General features: G+C 55.5%; 2 protein-coding genes across 2 annotated transcripts; one reads left to right on the top strand and one right to left on the bottom strand.

Moving 5' to 3' along the window:
• Positions 1-1,279: 1,279 nt before the first annotated feature.
• Positions 1,280-5,637, bottom strand: LOC109675979 (uncharacterized). The gene is made up of 6 exons (XM_074052216.1): positions 5,508-5,637; positions 5,264-5,380; positions 3,763-3,780; positions 2,427-2,624; positions 2,038-2,136; positions 1,280-1,628 (listed from the first exon to the last, which is right to left on the bottom strand). Exons 1-6 carry the CDS (start codon positions 5,635-5,637, stop codon positions 1,408-1,410), a joined length of 783 nt encoding a protein of 260 aa, XP_073908317.1. The 3' UTR covers positions 1,280-1,407.
• A 66-nt stretch (positions 5,638-5,703) lies between these two features.
• Positions 5,704-9,181, top strand: Barx1 (BARX homeobox 1). The gene is made up of 4 exons (XM_020152541.2): positions 5,704-5,977; positions 7,692-7,983; positions 8,066-8,150; positions 8,554-9,181. The coding sequence occupies exons 1-4, from the start codon at positions 5,755-5,757 to the stop codon at positions 8,716-8,718; spliced, it is 765 nt and encodes a 254-aa protein (XP_020008130.1). The 5' UTR covers positions 5,704-5,754; the 3' UTR covers positions 8,719-9,181.
• The last annotated feature ends 10,532 nt before the right edge of the window (positions 9,182-19,713 follow it).

Below are 19,713 nucleotides of genomic sequence, written 5' to 3'. Positions count from 1 at the left end.
GGCTGACCTGTTGCCCCAAAGGAGGCTGGTCCTAGCCTGGCACCTGAGGGGTGGGGTGGCTTTGTCCTCTCTAGGTCCCAGAATCCCTGCCTTGCTGTTCTGTCCCCTCCCAAGGGCCTGCAGGCATCCTGTGGGAGACACTGGCCAACCTCCTGCCCCTCACTCAGTCTTGGAGGACAGAAGCAAATGTGAGTCCCTGAAAGGGTTGTTGTCCAGCTCACCGGCTAGGAGGGCAGGGCCTGGACCCCTTCTCTCACCTCAGGGTTGGCTCACCAGGTTGAAGGAGACCTGGGTCCAGTACAGCCTGTAGAAACCTCCAGGGGCCCTGTTGACATTAGAAGCGTTAAAGGCGAAGTGTAAAGTGCCTGACACCTGATGGCACCCAGTGAGTGCAAAGGCCCCTCCCCTCTCTATTAGGAGGACCGAATGTGACTTGGAAGAGAAAGAGGGGAGGACAGGAAGGACAAGCAGAAGGGCAAGAGTGAGAGGAAGGGGAGAGGAGGAGAGGCTTTAGAATAAGAAGGGGAAATGGGCGAAGGCAGAAAGAAAAGCTCTAGACATTTTCTGCACATTCTTCGCCTGGCCAGCCGGCTTCTTCATGGCGGTGTTGTGGAGACTCTCTGCAGAGGCCAGTTTGGGACCTCAGAACCATAGTGACCCACAGCCTCAAGGACTTTGGCAAAGCCCAGGGTGGGAACCAAGTGGTGAGAAGATTGCCTGGCACCTGCTCAAATGGGGCCAGGAGGGTCCCTCGGAGGGGTAAGCATTTAGCTCTTTCTGTATCTCCAAGGCTAGAGCCGCTAGGCACCGGCATTGGGCTACCCAGACTATCAGATGTCTCCTTCCTCTCTGCTACCAGGGCGCAGGGCACATTTTCTGAGGTTCCGCCATCAGAGGCAGCCAGTGGGATCCCCTAGACTGACTCCACCAGGCTGGCCTCTCCACCCTTCTCCACTGAAACCAGCGACCCTGGGAGTGGCTTTGAGTGCGGCTGGTTCCCAGAACTCGCCCCCTCTCTCGCCCCCCACCCTCCAAGCCCGCCAGAGGAGGGTGTGAAATGGAGTCTGGAGGATCGCCTAGGGACTCTGACCCCCTGGGGACTTTGGTCTCCAAGAAGCAGCAACTTTTAGAGTGTGCGATCCAGTTACTACCTATCTATGGTTGTATCGTTTTAAACTTATATTTCCAAAAGAAACATCACATTAAAAAACAACAAACCCTACAAAAGACAAGGTAACCAATTCCAAAGGATCAAATTGGTACAGTGCTGCAAGAGAGTGTGCAAAGGCGCTGTCTTCAAAACGCGATTTGAAATGACTCAAAACGAAAGTCCCGGCTTGATGTCGAAATTTTTTTTATATAAAAGAAAGTGTCACAGAGAATGGCTTCTCCAAACGGAAAAGTGACTTAGCCGTCGCCAGGAGATAGTGACCAGCAAGCATGCGGATGGGGTACTTTTATAACCTCCCCAGATTTTCTGTTTTGAAGGCAGGACAGATCTCTTCTGTCTGGGATCCAGACAAGCGCAGGGTGCAGCCTGCAGCACTCCCTCACCGTGCGTTCCTGGCCGGATCCAACCGGCCTCTGTCCCGCATTGTCCACCTGAGGTCCAGACTGCCACCGCCAGCCTGCTTGGGATCAGGGGCAATCAGAATTGCTTACTTAAAGAAAAAAAAAAAAAAAGCCTAGGAAAGAGTCCCGTTTGGGGAGCTTGAGGCGCGTTATTGCGGAGAGAACACGCCCCGGCGTGCGGGGCTGCTAGGCGAACAGGGCGCTGCACAGAGCTCCACGACGGTCAATTGGCGGGGCGGGGAGGGGGGAGGAATGTGGGACCCTGGCAGGTGGCTGTTTGGTCCATTGCACGAGAATGGCGATAACTGTTCTGAAGAAACCTCCCTTCCATCCCTGGCCCCAACTTCGTTTTTGCTAATATACAAACCGCTGCAAGTGGGAGAGAACAGGCAAAGACACGGAAGGTCGTTCCGGGAGAGCTCGAGGACAGTCCTACCCAGAAGTCCCAGGACGCTGGACGCTGACCTGGCTCAGGGCTGCCCCGGCTCGGGGCTGCCCCGTCTGCACAATGGTTCAGGGACTCCTTTGCGCACCACACGATTCCAGAATCCCATCTGGAAGGCGCTGGGGAAGGAAGAACTGCATAGCTGGAGGGGAGTCAGGTCTGGAACCCACACACCAGTGCTTAAGGAGGTTATGCAAGTGAGGTGACCCCTTCCCGCCTCCCGCCGCCACCAACTGAAGCTGTGGGGGGGGGGTGGTCTGAGGACAGAGCACCCGTGGGGAGGTGAACGATCCCGCGCTCGAGGACCCCCTCCCTGCATCTAGGCGGCGCTGAGGACCCCCTGCAACCCGGAGCCCCTCGCTGCTGGGCCGCTGGGGAGTGGCTGGCCCCAAGCGAGCGCTGAGATCACCTTTTCCACTGTGCGCGCCGCAGCGCGCGGATGGTTTCCTGGATTTTCGCGGCGGCAGAGGCGGTGGCGGGAGGCCCCGGCGGGTCCCAGGCGTCGGGTTCAGCGGCTGCGCCCCAGGGTGGGGGCTTCCGTTCTTTGGGTGTCCTCGACGCGGGGAGTGGACCCTTTCGTCTGTGAATTCCTTTCTGGCCTCCAATGCTATGTGATTACGGAACAGAGATTCCGCTGCTGTGTGTTTGTGTTTTTCGCCTAAAAGGGGTTTATCTGAGGATTTGCTTTAGGGTCGCTCGCCGGGGGAGACTGTCCTGAGACGGGCGAATTAGGGGCTGCTCTGCTAACTGATGTCTTGGCACGCGGGTGGGTGGGTGGTGGTGGTGGTCAGTGGTACGGTCTGGCTCTCAGCTGTCTTTCCCTGAAGCCCTCCCCTCACTTTCCCCCCAGGCCTTGGGGCCTCATTCCCAGCGGTCATGCTCACTGCAGCCCCATGCCTGGGGGTGCAGGAAATAGCCCTGGCCAGAATCCAAGGAGCTGGGGGGCAACACCTGTGGGATGGGGTGGGGGCTGGGCTGCACCAGTCTTTGACTCCTAGACTTGAGGCCTCCGTTCTGAAAATGATCCACTCTCCTCAACCTGACCAGGGAGCCACCCCAGATAGCTGACTGGCAGTAAAATAAGCCTGGTGACAGCTGATCTACAAGGTGAGTCATCTCGGTGTCTTCAGTTCTGGGACCCCAGGACTTATCTTGAGGCTGTGAGACCTGCAGGGCTGCAATGGGAATGGAGTGCAAATGGTTCAAACTTGGATAGATTCTATCAGGGTCAAAACAAGAGGTGAGGGGATGGGGTGGGGACTAGGGCCTAACCCTCCATAGAAACCATTCCAGGCTATGCCCCCTTGGGAAGTTGTGGAAGCAGAGAGAAAAAGGAGAAGGCAGGTGGGCCCTACTGAGATGGTGAGGGCAGAGGCCAGGAGAAAGGCCCGACACTGGCACACTGACACAGGGGACCATAGGAAACTAGTCTGACTCACTGGGGTACCTGGGCTAGTTCTGGCCTCAGCTATCCATCTGAGAAAGGAGAAGTTGGACACCCATCTGGGGAGGGTTTCTCTGAGCCTACTAATGAGGAGTGGTCCCATCTGGACTTCCTGAGCCCCTAGGAGACTCTGGATTTCCTCTGTTTGCCCTGTGCCAGACAAGGTGGCTACTGGGCCAACAGAAGTGGGCATGGCCCACTCTCTCCACTAAGAAGCTTAGTCAGCATGGGCTGTATTTACTTTCAGTGGGTCCCCCATCACCCTTTCCAAAGGGCCATTTTGCCTCACTGAACCACCCACCTTGGAGATCTGAAAGAACTGGAAGTCATCTTCCATCAGTCCTGATGATGACCTTAAAGTTCAGAAAGTCACCCAGCCACTGGGAAGAAGTGGCAATGGGGCGCTCAGGATCTGGGTCTCCACAGAACCTCGGGTTGAGAAATTCTCTGTCTCCAGTCCAGCCCCAATGGACAAAGGGTCTTGTCCATCTCTTAATCTCCAGGTGCCACAGACCTAGGGCCACCTCAAGGTCTCCCTGCTAGCAGCTGGAACCGACAAAACAATATCAGCTTAACCAGAGGCATGGCTGTGGGTGTGATAAACCCTTCTTCACAGAGGTGAGGGCTTAGGCCCCACGTAGAGCTCACCTAGGAAGTAGAAGTGACCCAGCACATCAGCTGGGACCAGGTACTAAAGCACAGTGGTAGATGAGGCTGGAGAAAGGACCAGTGACTCCCAAGGGGGCAGTGGGAAAAGCAGCAGTCCCTCCCCCAGTCTCCCAGGATTCCCCACCCCCCATCCTTCTTGCTTGTAGGAACTGAGTTTTCCCACAATTCTCCGATGTAGGACATGTGGGCACAAGGACCCCCTTGACCTTAGTCCTCACAACCTCCCTGGAGCCAAATGTAAATATCTTCTCAAGACAGGTGAAGAAATTGACGCCCTAAATAAAAGGAGCAGTGGCTTGCCCAATAGTGGCAGAGTCAAAGGGATAAACTCAATTTTGAGTTTAGTTTTGGGATTGTTAATCCCATGGTTTGGGTTTATATTCTCTCAATGATGAAGAGAAAGATCTAGAAAAGGTGATAACCGTTTACTCTGCCCTGTGGGAAACTTTGAGGCTCAGAGATGCAGCCAGACTCTCAGACTCACCGGATGGTCCTCTGCCCCCAGCTCCACCCAGTAACGGTTTCTTTGATGTCCCAAAGTTGGCAAAAGAAGAAGTTTTCTTTTTTTCTGTCTCTTCTTCTAACTGAACGGACATAACTCAGCCCACAGCTCGCAAAGAGAGCGAGTCCACTTATCGTTCGGATTCGCAAAGCAAATCCCGGCTGGGGAATATTTTCCTTTCAGGCAGAAATTAGACCCGGTAGTAAACTGAGGGGGGGGTGGACAGAGATGGTGATGCACAGGTGCCTCCACTCAGTGAGTAACACTCCTGACCGGTGCTGCACCCCGCCCGGGGCGCGCGGTCCTGGGCCCCAGGCTCGGAGGCTGCGCACACAGTACCCCTTTCCCAGCTGAACTGCGCGGCCTTTGCCCCTCCTCCTCCCGACCTCTCCGGGGCTCCCTACCTCCCCCCTACTCCCCGCCCAGACCGCGGGCCTTCCTAGCTGTCCTATCTCCTTACTGTCCCCACCCTCTGCCCTGCCTGCCTCTGTGCCCTCTGGCACGTCGTAGCCCGCTGGCTCTTGCACCTCTCTCGATCTCTGCGCACGTCTTGGCTGCAACCCGGACACCTTCACATCACTCCCTCTTGTCTGGTGTGGCCCTCTCTTTCTCCCTGTGGACCCTCTCTCACCTCTTACTCTTGATGCCTCGATCTTGCGTTTCTTGGGGTCTGGTCTCCAGAGCTCGCTGACTCTCCTTCCTGGGTGTGCGCTCCGCTCCTTCTCCCTGGTCTCCTTCGCCGGCCCCTCTCACGCGGTTCTCTCCCTTTTTTCCTCCTCCCTCCCTCCCTCCCCAGTTCCTCCCTCCGGCTCGGCCTAGGGGGGTGGGGGGCGGCGGCGCGGGGCGGGGCAGGGCGGGCGGGGCGGGGCGGTGACGCGGGGCTGGCCGGGCTAGAGGCGCGGCGACGCGGGGCGGGGGCGCAGTCCCGGGTCCGACTGGCCGAGCCCCGCGCGCCCCGCCCGCGCCCTGCGCCTCCGCCCGGCCGGCCGGCGGGGGAGGGGGCATGAGCCGGCGCCCGCTCGCCGCCGGGAGCTGCGGGCCGGCCTAGAGCCCCGCGCGGGCCCCGCGCCCGAACCTAGCCGCTGTCTCTGCCGAGCCGGGGGCGCATCCGCTGGTGCCACAATGCACCGGCCGGGGGAGCCGGGCGCCGCGCGCTTCGGCCCACCCGAGGGCTGCGCTGACCACAGGCCACACCGCTACCGCAGCTTCATGATCGAGGAGATCCTCACGGAACCGCCCGGGCCCAAGGGCGCCGCACCGGCCGCCGCTGCCGCCGCCGCGGGCGAGCTGCTCAAGTTCGGCGTGCAAGCGCTGCTGGCGGCGCGGCCCTTCCACAGCCACCTGGGTACGTGAGGCCTCGGATCGCGCTTGGCGGGAGGGAGCGAGCCACGCCGCGGGGGTGTCTGGAGCCTACCCTCCTTGACCCCCTCGGTCCCAGGGCGGACTCGGGACACTGCTCAGAGCGCGCAGGCCCTGGAGCACGTCCCTTCGCGCGCTCCTACTGGGAAGCGGAGGGTGCCGGCAACCGGCTGCGCAGAAACCAGGCCTGGTGCCCACAGGCCGGGCCATGGAGGGCGTTTGCTCTCCGCTTCGTGGCTGCTCTTGGGCCTCCAACGCTGGGTGGAAAGCTGGGTCCAGGGACCAGAACTCGCATCCTCATCGTAGGCACATGACCAGTCTGCGGATCGAAATGACCTCGGGCCGCGGACGTCCGAGGTTAGCCGAAGAGAGTTGACCAGAAGTGGAGGTGGCTGCCCACATCGAGAAAGCTGGACCTCTGGAGAAGAGGCCCGCTTCTCCGATTGCTGTGTGTTGACGCTAGCCCAAGCGAGCCGGGAGCCTTCCAGAGCCGATGCCTTCCAGCGGGCGACAAACGAGGCCTCGGTTACAGCGCGGACATGCCTGGGCCTTGCTTGTGGGCAACAGGCCTGACTATGGGCCATTCTCGGGCTGGCCCTTCCACTTCCAGTTGGCTAGGCCTCCGCCGATTTTGAGCCACTCGTCTGACCTTTTATGCGTCTGCCCTGTCTCTTTCTTCCTAGGGGGTCAACCCTATTCTGCTGTGCCCACTCCACAGCTTCCATTGCTTCTTGCCTTTCTTTTTTTTACTCTCTACCCACGGTGGCCTCCTTCATTCTCTTTTGGTGGGGTGGGTCTGCCTCTCCTCTTCCACTTTTCCCTTAAAAATCCCTTCTCTCCTTTCTCCTATCGTCCCCATGTTTATGCGCATCTTGGTGGGGCCCTTGCAGACTCCAGCGGGCGGCACACTGAGAAACCTAAGGAGAAGGGAGGCCTCCTATGCTTGGTGGAGACCCCAGCCCCACTAGCCACCTTCCCCGCGCAGGTCTCCAGCCAGTGCTCGCCCCCATCGGAAACAGTAGGGTCGGTATACTGGTTCTAAGTTCACCTGGAACACAGCTTCTGGGCTGTGTTTCACTTGCATCTGCTCTGTTGTTGTTGATAATTCGTTTGAAGCGGGCAAAAAATCATTTTAGTAGTAAAGAAAATGGAAACCTCTTCCCAGGAAAGAATCTGATCAGAGAAAACAAGAACGACAATTTTCGGGTTCGAAGGGTGCTTTGGAATTTCCGGGAATCGCCCAACCCAATCCCAGATGAGGCCCTGGCCACCGCCGGCAGCATGACTACTGTGCGGGCGCACACAAGGGCAAATCCCCACACTCCACCAAGTTCATTTTCGAACGCAGCAGTGCCGATTTGATTGGGACAAACGCCCACTTTCCTAACTCTCAGTCGTTTTTTCGGGGTTTCTCTTTTCCACAAAAGACACACTCTGATCTCACAGCAGCAAACTTGTTTCTGAGACGCCCCAAATCTCAGAGGCAGCAGGAGCCTGGGGAGCCAGAGTAGAACACGGGGTGGGAGAGGTCCTCCCTTCCACACTCGGGGGGGCGCGACGTTGTGGAAGTCTGTTCGCGCTCGTTGCGAGTGGATGGCCCTGGCTGAGTTCAACTTCCCCTGCGGCGCAGGGTGCAGCCGAGTTGGAGGCAGTAGAACGAGGATCAAGCTCACCAGGCTCCCTTCTTTCTCTCCCCGCAGCCGTGCTGAAGGCCGAGCAAGCGGCGGTGTTCAAGTTCCCGCTGGCGCCACTTGGCTGTTCCGGGCTGGGCTCGGCGTTGCTGGCTGCGGGGCCTGGGCTGCCCGGCGCCGCGGGCGCGCCGCACCTGCCTCTGGAACTACAACTCCGCGGGAAGCTGGAGGCAGCCGGCCCTGGGGAGCCCGGCACGAAAGCCAAGAAGGGGCGCCGGAGCCGCACTGTGTTCACCGAGCTGCAGCTGATGGGCTTGGAGAAGCGCTTCGAGAAGCAGAAGTACCTCTCCACGCCAGACAGGTAGTGCGGGGCAAAGGTGGGGCCCGCAGGCGGTGGGAAGGTGGCCGCCTGCCCTGCTGAGGGTGCACCCTGCTCTTTCCAGAATAGATCTTGCTGAGTCCCTGGGCCTGAGCCAGTTACAGGTGAAGACGTGGTATCAGAATCGGAGAATGAAGTGGAAAAAAATAGTGAGTGTGCCTGGTGGCTTTCCGCGCCCTGGATTTCCTGGGCCAAACCCCTGTGCCCCGCAAAGAGCTGCACCCCTATCCTCCTCCGCACCAAGACCTCTGCCCAACCTTCCCGATTCCCTTGGTAGCTAGTGCACATGGAGACTCCGTTCTGTCCTATTGTGTGCAGTAGCGGAGCCAGTGTACCTTCTTGTCCCTTACACGTCCTGGAAGCCTCAGACCCCTAGGCCATACTTTGGGGGCCGCCCTTCCGTAGTGGCGCTCAAGTGGCTACCATTTCCCCGGGGCTGGGAGTCGCTCTTGATGCCCTAGTTGGGTCCTTCAGTCTCGCCTGGGAGCTGGGCATCGGGGCATCCTCCATTGGCTTCCCATCTCACCGCGGTACTGACCATTCTCTGAGCAGGTGCTTCAGGGCGGTGGCCTGGAGTCCCCTACCAAGCCCAAGGGACGGCCCAAGAAGAACTCCATCCCCACGAGCGAGCAACTCACAGAGCAGGAGCGCGTCAAGGAGGCGGAGAAGCCGGTGGAGGTGCCGGGCGAACCCAGCGACCGGAACCGCGAGGACTGAGCTCCGCAAAGGTTGCTGAGCCCGGGACCTCCGCGCCGCCCAAGACCACCTCAGCCCGCGGGAACCCACAAGCCGACCTTCCGCGTGCACGCGTTTGCTTCCTAAACGTTCTGTTATTACTTTGCGGACAATCAGGGGACAAACAAGCAAGGACACAGACCCTGAAGCCAAACCCAGGCCTCAGCGCGCTCCTGGCCCGAACCAGCGCGGCGGAAGCTACTTGTCTTCTCCGGAGCTCCGCGGTGCCCGGCGCTCCACGTGCATTCACGCCCCGCTCCCTGCCCACACCCCTACCCCGCCTCCGGTCGGCCCTCGGGCCCGGACGCCGCCAGGCACACACCCGCTTCCGCGCGTCGGGGACCGGGCAGCCGTGCGCAGGCCACCACTGCTGGAGATAACACGGCAACTCGGCCTGAGGCCGGGTCCCCGACGTTTCCGGGGCTCCTACCCTTCTCTTGCGAAGACGGTGACTTTTTTTTTTTTCCAATAAAATATTTTATGACACAGTGGGGGCTCAGTGCGACGGTTTCTAAATCCGCTGGGGTGGAGGGCGCGGCTCGCTTGCTGCACGATCCTATGAATGGATCTCACTCTCGGCGGGAAGGGCCGGTCTAGACTCCACCTTCCTTCCTTCTCAGAAAGGGACACCATGGTGAACAGCAGTCTACCGTGGGCCTAGGGAAGTGGTCCAGAGCTCAGGGCCTGCGTGGTTGTTGGTTCGGCCTCCGGGGACTTGTAGTCCCTTGAGATGGTCCATTGAGATGGAATGGAAGCGCATTATAGGAGGTTTTGCGACTCACCAGCGGCAGACTGCTAGCTCGGGTGTCCTTAAAAATGGGTCGCTACCCTGAGTTTGCAATTTTTCGTGATATTCGCAGGGGAACGCACCAGCATTGTGGAAACTGGGCCCTGGGCAGTGAGGGCACCTGACAGTCAGAGGGGACTACTAACTGCCCCAGTCCACTGCCCCTGCAGGGCGGCCCTTTCCAGGGTCACTGCGTGAAGTCCCTTCTCCTCAGGGAGAATTGTTAGGGTGGTTCCCATGTGGGAATGGAGAGTTGGTCACTTTATTGGTTAAAGCTCAGGAAAGTGGCACAACTGGACATAGCAACTCCAAGCAGGAACAGGATTCAGAGCCCCCAAATTTCTTCCCAAGGACAGCAATCTGAAGCAATCCATTTAACACCCTACCAGTTATACCCCCCCTCCGCCCCCCCCCCCACACCAGTGGTGGTGACTGAGTCTTTTTCAGGTGGAGACTAGATTATTCTTTCCAAGAACCTACCAGCTTAGGCTTCTCTTCCCCAGAATCTCCCACCTCAAGGCCTGGAGAAATGAGAGAAACTAGACTCCACACTTTCTGAGGGTCACAGTCCTGCCAGCTCTTTGGGAAAACTTTATTTCTTGCTGGCTCAGGGCTCATAATTCAGCCTGGCAAACAAGTCCCATACTACTTGTCTCCTTCCGGGCTCAAGAAAGAATATACAAGCCCGGCCGCTTGGAGGGAACAAATCATGTGTGTGACTGTGCCCTCTAATTCCTTCTGGCCCATGAGGTTAGCCCCAGTCAGCTCAACCTAGCAATGCTTGGTAACTTTCTTGTACCAGGATCCCTTTCAGCTCAAGGGAGAGCAAAGTGAAAGAGGCCTGGGGGACCGAGATTCCCCTTTGGTTTTTGTCCATTTTGCAAATTGTGGGAGGAGGGAGAGTAGAAACCACAGGGAGGACTGAAGATAGACAATCAGTTGATCACACTTTTACTGAATTCCAGGGATGCCACCTTAGGCAAATTAGTTGCTGAGGCGTTTCCAGGGCAAGCCCTCACTGGACCCAGTGGTTCTCCTAGGATGGAGCTCTAAGAGGTGGGGTAGGAGGTACCCTGAATGAGCATTTACAGCACAAGGGACGCCATATTTCAGCGAGTACAGCTCCCACTAGGCACAGATGAGGAACCTAACTCAAAAGAGGGGTCCCAATTCCAGGGCTGGCAGGGGTGGGAAGGGTGGAGTTTTTGTCTCTTCCTGCGGCTTGTGCTCTTTGGCGAGACCGGGACCAGCGAAGGCCACCGCAGATGGCGTCCCCAGGCCGGGAAAGAGCCGGCTGAACCTTGTCGAGGCAGCTTGGGGCTTTCTTGGTTGGAAGCTCCCGGAGGTTCCTAGCTGGCTTCCATGAGGAGCTAAGGTACAAGGGCAGACATAAAAGGGTTCCACTCGATCCACCAGAGATCCCAGGCACTGGCGAGGGTGCCAGCCTGCCCCGGGCCACCCAGAGCTGAGGCCCCCTCTTGGTCCTCATCGGCCACGCCCCTCACTCCAGGCTGGGGGTTTGAGGAAGGGATCACTCGCGTTCCTCCTGGACCCTTGCCACACGTCTCTTCTCCGCCCCTAGGTCCTGGGAAAGAAAATTCCGAGACCGCGCGGGCGGCCTAGGCCTGGGCTGCGCTTCCCGGAGTCCCCGAGCCCGCGGCTGGGGGAGGGAGCGGGCTCTGCCTCTCCAGCCTGCCGCGGCCCTGGGGCCGGGTGGTGGCGCCTGCGACCTCGGGGACCCTGAGGAAAGGAAGAGCCGGGGGCGGTGGGTGGCCCAGGGACCAATCTGTCGGCAGTGCTCGCTAGCAGCGCGAAGTTCGCGCTCCGTGTGCTATGTTGGGGTGGCTGGGGCGGGAAGGTTGGCTGGGAGGTTGGGGGAAGGGCCAGGCTGCAGGTGGGGGTTCGAATTCCGATTTCTTGTGCCTCTAGGTTCACAAAAAGGCAAGGCAAGGTCCTGGGGTTGCTGGGAAAGCAGAGCTTTGGGGGCGGATCGCGGCGGACCTGGGTGATCAGCGGTCTCGGCCCAGTGGCTTGACCCCATACGGTGCCTTGGCACCATCTGGACCATCATGGGCACAGGCGCAACGATGCACCCCATCACTCGCCCTGGCGCCCCACTTTTTAAAAAATTAAGGTTACTCTGGCATACTCTCTTCCCCAGTTCCGGATCCCCCTGAAGGGTCATTGCCGTATTTACAAGGTGGAAGAAAAGCACCGCCCGGGTCACGGATCCTGAGTTTTAGGCCTCCCGAAGCGGGGTGACGCGCTCCTAACCCCAGAAGAGCAGGGAGCGTTGACAAACAAGCGCCATGTCTCGTCATCTTCCAAGAACTCCAGGGTCTCAGAAGAAACCAGGCGTTTCCTCCAAGTAGCGGTGGCCTGATTTCGTTTCTATTCCGCTGGAGCCTCTGCTCCCTTATTTTGCTTCCACAAGGCCGGGTAGCCCATACCCTAGAAGCGACAGCACCAGAGAAGGCTCCTGATGGGTGCCTCTGCCCCTAAATCCTGTGTTCCTTCCCAACCCCCATCCCCCAGGTCCCAGGGAAACCAGCTGCAGCTGCTGTCCTCACCTTAGCTCAGCCTGGCCCATGAGGGGAGCCCGCAAGAGGTCCCGAACCCCACCTTAGCATGTAGGGGAGCTGAGACTCTATTCCTGGTTGGTGGGTGGGGCAGAAAGTTGACAATGGCCACCGGACCAGCAGACATGAGGCTGCATGTTGAGTCTGCCTGGTTCTGGGTCAAGTTCCCCTGGTTCCTGGTCCCCTTCTAACTCCCTCCCAACAGGCAGGTGGGTCCTGGATCTCCACTCTTCCCAGTAAGGCCAGGCCACAGCACTCGCTTCCCCCCCCCACCCACCCAAGGGAAGAGAGGAAGTAGGGGACAGGGTGTGAGTCACAAAAGGGACCAATTCAAAGAGGTGTCTCTGACTTACAAGAAATTTTAGAAGATCTTAATGGATTGATTTCCCTGATACTGTTTCTTTTTAAATTTTTTGTTTCTGTTTTCTTTTTGCAGTGCCAGGGCTCAAATCCAGGCCTCGTGCACGCTAGGCAAGTGCTCCACCGCTGGGCTACATCCGCAGTTCCCTCCTTGATTTTTAAAATATAAACTCAGTAGTCGCCCATGATAAAAAATCTGTGTTTCAGTCCTAGAAAAGATCTTTGGAAAAGTACAAAACAGAATTTCCAGGTGATATAAACGCAATGTCATGAACCAGGCACTGGTGGCTCACCTCTGTAATCCTAGCTAGTTGGGAGGCTGAGATCAGGAGAATGAATCACGGTTCTAAATAGTTAGAAGACCCCATCTCCATAATGACCAGAGCAAAATGGGCTGGAGGTGTGGTTCAAGCAGTAGAACACCTGCTTTGTAATCCTGAAGCCCTGAGTTCAAATCCCAGTCCCCTATGCCCCCCAAAAAAGGCAATGACATGGCTTTGTTGGCAACATTTAATCTTTTTCTTTCTTAATGCTTCAGGGAATAATTGTGTACTTGACATCAATGGTCTCCCAAACCCTTTAATATTTATTAAGTTCTTACATCAGGGCCCATCATTCATTTAACAAGCTTCTGTTGAAGTGTGGAGGCAGTTCTTAATGCTGGGTACACAACCTGCCTACAGGAGCCTGAATTATCTCCTTAATGCGGTGACAGACCAGTTAGCCAGATGTTCCTACTCCCATTTTCTGATGAAGATTAAGCTCAGAGAGGTCAAGAAACTTGCCCAGGAACACAGAGCTATCAGAGCAGAATATGGTTCTCAGTTCAGCTCTGTGGGTCTTCACTACCATTTTCCAGCAGCCTCAAGGTCCACTTAGGGGTGCTCCAGGTCCCCAAAGCCTCTGCCCACTTGTAATAAATCTTACCATTCATTCACCAAGAGTTTGCCAAGCACCTATTGTGTGTTAGGCATTGTGTTAGGCACTGGGCTCACAGCCTCTGCCCCAGGAGCTTCCATTGAAGGACAGAGGAAAGAAGCCACAGTTAGATCCACAAGATAATCGCATGGATTGACAGATGTCATGTGGACAATGACAAAGAGGGGCTGGGGGCTTTAGAGCTGTCTGGGAAGATGCCTCAGAAGCCGATCTTTTGCTTAAGACCTGAATGTCAGTCAAGAGGGAAGTGGCCTGACCCTGCAGGCCTTGGGTTGCAGCACAGCAGGTACAAAGATCCTGAGGCAGTTATAAGTTTGGTCTAAAGGTGGGAAGGAAAGAATAAGTAGAAGTGTTTGTGTGTGGGGGGGTGAGGTGGTAGGCCCAGGATCTGCGTCCCCAGAGGTGGCCTCAAGGAAGCAGTGTCTTGGCTCCTGCTCAGCTGCCTAGGAGGGAGGTGAACACTTTGTCACTGCTCTGAATTCAACAGGGCAGCATGCACACACACTGCTGCCCCAGCCGGGTGGTGGCAGCTTCGCCTCCACCAGACAATTTGCTTTTTTTTTTTTTCCTTTCTTTTTCATAAGGATGCAATTTTCTGCGTGCTTTAAGGACATTAGAAGGGCGTTTGACTGACGTGCCATGCGAAACGCATTAACTGCAGCCGGGTGCATCGGGCAGGAAGGGGCAGGTGGAGGCGGGAGCAAGCCCCAGGGACCCAGACCAGCAGCCTGGTGGTGGTGTGGGGTGGGGGGGATAGAGAGAGACCTGAAGCCAGGAAGAGAGACTGAGAGAGAGAGACATGGAGGAAGAGAAAGACAGGGAGAGGGAGAAAGAACTGGATGTCAAAAATGGGCCAAGTGTGAGACTGTATGTGAGAGAAAGGAAAAGGGACCCAGGAAAATGAAAGAGAGTGTGACATGGGGAAGGATGAAGAGATAATAGAGCAGTGAGAAGGGAGGAGAAGATAATAGAGACAGGAGAAGGAAAAAGAGTAGAAAGGAAAAGGTAGAGGAAAGGATAAAAAGGAAAAGAACTCAGGGCAGCTCCATCCAGCTTCAGGGCACTGGCGCATGCGCACAGGCTTCCTCTGGCTCCTCCTGGCCTGGGCCTGGACCTGAGCCCAGGGCTCTCCGGCACTCACCACGCTCAGATGTCCTGTGCACCTGCTTGTGTCCCTGACACAGCCTAAGGGCTTGAGACAACTGTTTCTGTCTACTTGCCATCAGAAGCCCTCATTGAGGAGAAGCCTGAAGTTCTGGGCGTCCTGAGTCAGGCCATGTTATTTATGTCCTTCAATGATGGCAGTTACCCTTTCAGGCCCTGTAGTAAATCAGTGAATGGATGATGAACGAATGAATGATGGCCAAGGGCTTCTGCTGCCATCAGAGCCTGGGAGTGACAAGGAATTCAAGCCCCTCACTCCCAATAAAGGACATTGGCAGGAGTTGGTGGGTAAACAGCTGGCACCCTCACCCCTAGGAGGAGAGTGACACTGAAGGCTGGCCACACTGGCCCAGAGCTCCCCTGCAGATTGGAGCTCCTGCTGCCCCCAGTGAGGACTTGCAGGATACCACATCTTTTGTCAGCAGCATGGCATCGCTCTCATGCTCTCTCTTCAAGTCTTGCCCTTTGTATGGTGGGGTGAGCTGCAAAGATGGCAGCAGGTGCAGGGTGAGGGAGGGAAGACACAACAATGACTGCAAAAGATGCTCCACTCATGTTTCAGAATTGTTGGGGCCTTATTTGAACAGAATAACTGCCCAGTGAGGATTAAGACCATCCCAAGAACAGATGCCTTCTGAGGGCCTACCCAGCTCAGAGCACCTGGAATCCTCCACTGCTGTGTGTCTCCTGCAAGCCATTGCTGGTTTTGCCTCCCACCCTGCAGCAGTCACCCTGGTGAGGGAGGGGAAAGGGGAAGAGCAGGAAGGACAAAGAAGATGGCAAAAGAAAGGAAAGGCAAGGAGGACAATGCACTTTCTGATACGTGGTCGCACAATGTCAACAGCACTGTTCAGAGACACTCTGCATTTCTTGCTCAAGGAATCCTTGAAAGGGCTGTGAAAGTAAGTCGGTAGGAGCCCTTTTGAGGAAGGGAGGGCGTGTTTCTTAGGGTGGGCCCTATCCAAAGCCTGGCTGGACTCTGGGAAGCTCAGCTCAAAGTGGACATGCCATCCTCCTGCTGATGGGGGATCGGGTACCCGCCTGAGGGAGAGGAGGAGGAGGAGGAGGAGGAGAAGGACAGGGATGAAGATGATCACTACCAGAAACCGGGGACACGAAGTCTGTGAGAGAAGCACCAGCTTGAATGCTCTTCGAATGCATCATTCATTCATTCACAAAATCATTTCCTCACTCCCTCCTTTGATCTTGCAACCAGAACTTAATCATGCCTTATTTGTTCACCCGTCTTCATCGCAATATTATTCACAGTAGCCAAAAGGTGGAAGCAAGTCAAATGTCCACTGACAGATAAACAAAATGAGGTACAAATGCATGATGGAATATTCGGTCTGAAAAATAAGGAGGTTATGACTTATTCAAAAACAGGATCGACTTTGAAGATACTATGCTCAGTGAAGTAAGCAGTCACAAAAGGATGAATGCTGTAAGATTCCACTTATGCGAATGAGGTACCTAGAGTAGTCAAAATACAAAAACAGAAAGTAAGATGGTGGTTACAAAGGTGCAGGTGGATTTGGATCAATTCTATTCTCCCCCTCTTCTTGAATAACTGTAGAATGTGCTGGAAACAGAACAACACCCCGAGATGGGGGAAGGATTGGCTGGAAGGGTGCATGGGAACCGGGCGTCCTTCAGTGCTGCAGCTCAGCAAGTCACTTTGCGCCAGAGTGGAAAACCCAGGTGCGGTGTTGTCTAGCTCAGCTGTGGTGTAAATGGGTTCCGTGTAGATAAGACCCCATCTGGCCCAGGCACATCTCCTGAGCCTTGAAGAAATGGCTCACAGTGGAATTCTCTTGGCCCTTGCTGCCTCCCTGTAAGTGTAACTCATGCGTGTGGATGTTCCCTCTTACTGGGCTCAAATAAGTGCCAACCAGCACTTGGTGAATGCTTGTTTCAGGGGCCAGGGCAGGGGTCAGAGACTTAGTATTTAATGGGAGGAAGCCCGCACAACCATGTGAGTGTATTCAAAATCACTGAGCTGCACACTTAAAATGGAAAACAGTTCCCTTCTTCCTCCTCCTCCTCCTCCTCCCCCATCTCTTCCTCCTTCCATCTCTTCCTCCTCCTCCTCTTCCTTCTTCTCCTTCTCCTCTTCCATGTCCTCCTCTTCCTTCTTCTCCTCCTCCTCTTCCATCTTCTCCTCTTCCATCTTCTCCTCTTCCATCTTCTCCTCTTCCTTCTTCTCCTCCTCTTCTTTCTCCTCCTCCTCTTCCTTCTTCCATCTCCTCCTCCTCCTCCTTTTCTTCCTTCTTCTCCTCCTCCTCCTCTTTCTCCTCTCCTCCTCTTCCTCCTTCCCTTCCCCCTCTCCCTCCCCTCCCTCCTCCTCCTTTTCTTCTTCTTCTCTTCCTCCTCTTCTTCCATCTCCTCCTCCTCCTTCCTCCTTCACATTCCCCTCTCCTTCCCCTTCCTGCTCCTCCTCCTTTTCTTCTTCTCTTCCTCTTCCTGTTTGAAATCAGGACTTTCAAGTTTGCAAAGCAGGTGCTCTACTGCTTGGAGCCACACCTCCAGTCCATTTTTGCTCTGGTTATTTTTGGAGATAGGGCCTCATGAATTCTTTACCCAGGCTGGCCTTGAACGGAGATCCTCCAATCTCAGCCTCCCAAGTAGCTAGGATTATAGGCGTGAGCCACTGGCACCTGACAAAGTGGTAGATTTTATATTGTGTCTATTTTAACAAATTTTGAAATCAGTTTTTGTGCCTGCGTTTCCCAAGGTTCTGGGATTCTCCTGTCCTTTCAGAGAACATTCATTCCTTCATTTACTGTATTCATCACCTGCTAACTCGAGGCAGTGAACAATGCTGAGCACCTACAGGTAGTGTGCTGCCTCAGTGCTGGGTCACAGTCATGACATGATCTCCCAGCCTTGGGAGCCATTTCCAGTTTAGGGAGAGAAGAGTGAGTGAGATAAATAAGTATATAACATGTCACAAAATGAAAAGGGCTTTGGCAAAAATAAAATAAAGGGGGCGTGTGCAAAATTAAATAGGCCCCATCAAGCAGGTAGGCTGGTTCCCAGAATAGGGTGGGGGTGGGGGGATAGCAGGCACAAGGTCCCTGCGCTGGGTGGCAAGGAGTACAAGGTATAGCCAGGCCTCTGAGAGAGGGTTTGATTTGATGAGGCCTTCCTGCTGTGTCTTGCCGTGTTTGGGGTGAGTTGAGGGCCCAGCTGTGGAGGACTGCCACAGTCCTGAGGGAAATGATGAGAGTTGGGACCACGTGGGCACAGCAAAGGTGTGGTGGTTTCTGAGGTGGAGGGTATGCAAAGGTGGGCTTAAGCCATGTGTGTGGGTGCCACAGGGGGAGCAGAAGGCCCAAGGCCCACCCAGCACAAGGGGGAGCCTTGGGTCCCAGGAGAGGAGCAGGGAGAGGCTGGAGACTCTTGTGCATGGCGCTCTGGCAAACAGCTCCTGGGGCTTCTCCTTGGAGAGGGTGCTGCAGTAAGGAGGGATTTTCCCCAGCACCAGCTGCCAGGGATGCCTATGTGGAGGTGAGCTCCCTGTCACAGGAGGTCTGCAATTCAGGAGGAGGGGCCAGAGGAGGACTGCCACACCAGGTGGGCACTTTCAGCCCTGAGAGTCATTCTGTAAATGAAGACGCTGTAGCCAGGATGGCAGGTGAGATCTGATATGTCATTTCTGCACCAGACGCACAGGGCCACCAACACCTCTCAAGGTATACTCACTGGTGGGCAAAGTGGGGACACCTGCTCTGCTACCTGCCTCCTAGGCATAAGTCTAGACGTAGTGTCCCTCACCCAGAAAGGCCAGTCCACAGTGGGTGTCCTACACATGGGCCAGGCCCCAGTCCTGAAGGACAGGTCCCTGTTCAAGGCTGTCCCCACCACAAAGTGCTGTTTGTGATTTTTTTTTTAAGTCTTTTGAGTGACTCATGCATTTAAAATTATGTTAATCTATTTTGCACTCTGTCTAAATGGGGCTGTGTGTTTCTTTTTATTAAAGGCGTATTATTTGGGCTGCTTCTAATATGACCAGGTGCGTCTCCACTAAGATTGGGGGTATTTATGTGGTCACAGAGTGGCAACGTGGAAGACAGCTCAGGCCATGGGATTAAGCAGGGACTCTGTCTGGTGTCGTTAGCACACTTCCTCTCTGGGGCTCTGGAGACTCCTCGGGCCATATATGAAACAGCTGGGTGACTCTGGGATGCATAGGTGACAGTCACTTCCAAAGCCCCTTAGAAGGGGCTGGCCAGAATGAAAGGTCCTAGACTAGACACCGGGCAGCCCAGATCCTGTCCTCATGGGGCTGACTTAAAATGCTACATTTTGAAAAGCTGCCAAATGTTGGATTTGTGCTGGGGACACGCAGACAGGTGAGAGTCAGCCTTGCCTTCCTAAGCTTCTGTCTGCAAGAGGTGGCCACACCGGCCTAAGGGCTGCTCTTTTAACACCTGCCCCAGGGCCTTTGCAGGTGGCACACTGGCCCACCAACCCTGGGGCTGGTCACATCATTGACATCTTCCTGGATGCCCTCCTCATCCTTGATCTGGTGAATTCCTGCTTCCCTTTCAAGACTCAGCCTAGAAGTTGCGTCATTGAAGAAGTCCTCCATGCTCTCCTGAGGCCTCCTCCATGCTCGAGTCCTCGTTGTCTGTGTGTCTGTCTCCCAGGCTTCCTAGGTCCCACTGCTCCACACTGCAGGCCCAGCCCATGGTTGGTGCTGAAGGCATGCTCCTGGAGTGCCATATTTCCAGAATTTTCCAATATATGGTGGTACTGGGTTTTGAATTCAAGATCTTCTCTTGCTAGGCAGGTGCTCTACCACTTGAGCCATGTCTCCTACCTCTTTTGCTTTAAATGTTTTTTTTTAGATAGGGTCTCACACTTTTGCCAGGGCCAATCTCAGACCATAATTTTTCTACCTTTGCCTCCCAAGTAGCTGAGATTGCAGGCTAGAGTCACCATACCTGGCTTGTTCTTTGATATAGAGTCTTGCTAACTTTTTACCCACTGGCCTTGAATCCCTATCCTCCTATCTCTGACTTCCAAGTAGCTGGGGTTATACATTTGAGCCACCACTCCTGGCCCCAATATCTTTTTTTTAAAATAGACTCAATTTTATTTATTTATTTATTTATTTATTTATTTTGAGAAAGCGTCTCGTCT

This window comes from Castor canadensis, chromosome 13, assembly GCF_047511655.1.
Source record: "Castor canadensis chromosome 13, mCasCan1.hap1v2, whole genome shotgun sequence".
Classification (NCBI taxonomy): domain Eukaryota; kingdom Metazoa; phylum Chordata; class Mammalia; order Rodentia; family Castoridae; genus Castor; species Castor canadensis.
The sequence above is the reverse complement of the archived record's forward strand: the minus strand, read 5'-3'. Positions and strand labels throughout refer to the sequence as shown.

Excerpts from the sequence above, each read along its gene's own strand:
- Barx1 (XM_020152541.2), top strand. The coding sequence starts at position 5,755 with ATGCACCGGCCGGGGGAGCCGGGCGCCGCGCGCTTCGGCCCACCCGAG. Across the intron at positions 7,984-8,065 it reads TACCTCTCCACGCCAGACAG|AATAGATCTTGCTGAGTCCC; the intron begins GTAGTGCGGGGC and ends TGCTCTTTCCAG. Across the intron at positions 8,151-8,553 it reads GAATGAAGTGGAAAAAAATA|GTGCTTCAGGGCGGTGGCCT; the intron begins GTGAGTGTGCCT and ends TTCTCTGAGCAG.
- LOC109675979 (XM_074052216.1), bottom strand. The coding sequence starts at position 5,637 with ATGCCCCCTCCCCCGCCGGCCGGCCGGGCGGAGGCGCAGGGCGCGGGC. Across the intron at positions 2,137-2,426 it reads CGGCGCGCACAGTGGAAAAG|CGCCTTCCAGATGGGATTCT; the intron begins GTGATCTCAGCG and ends TTCCTTCCCCAG. Across the intron at positions 1,629-2,037 it reads CCGGGGCAGCCCTGAGCCAG|GCTGGCGGTGGCAGTCTGGA; the intron begins GTCAGCGTCCAG and ends GATCCCAAGCAG.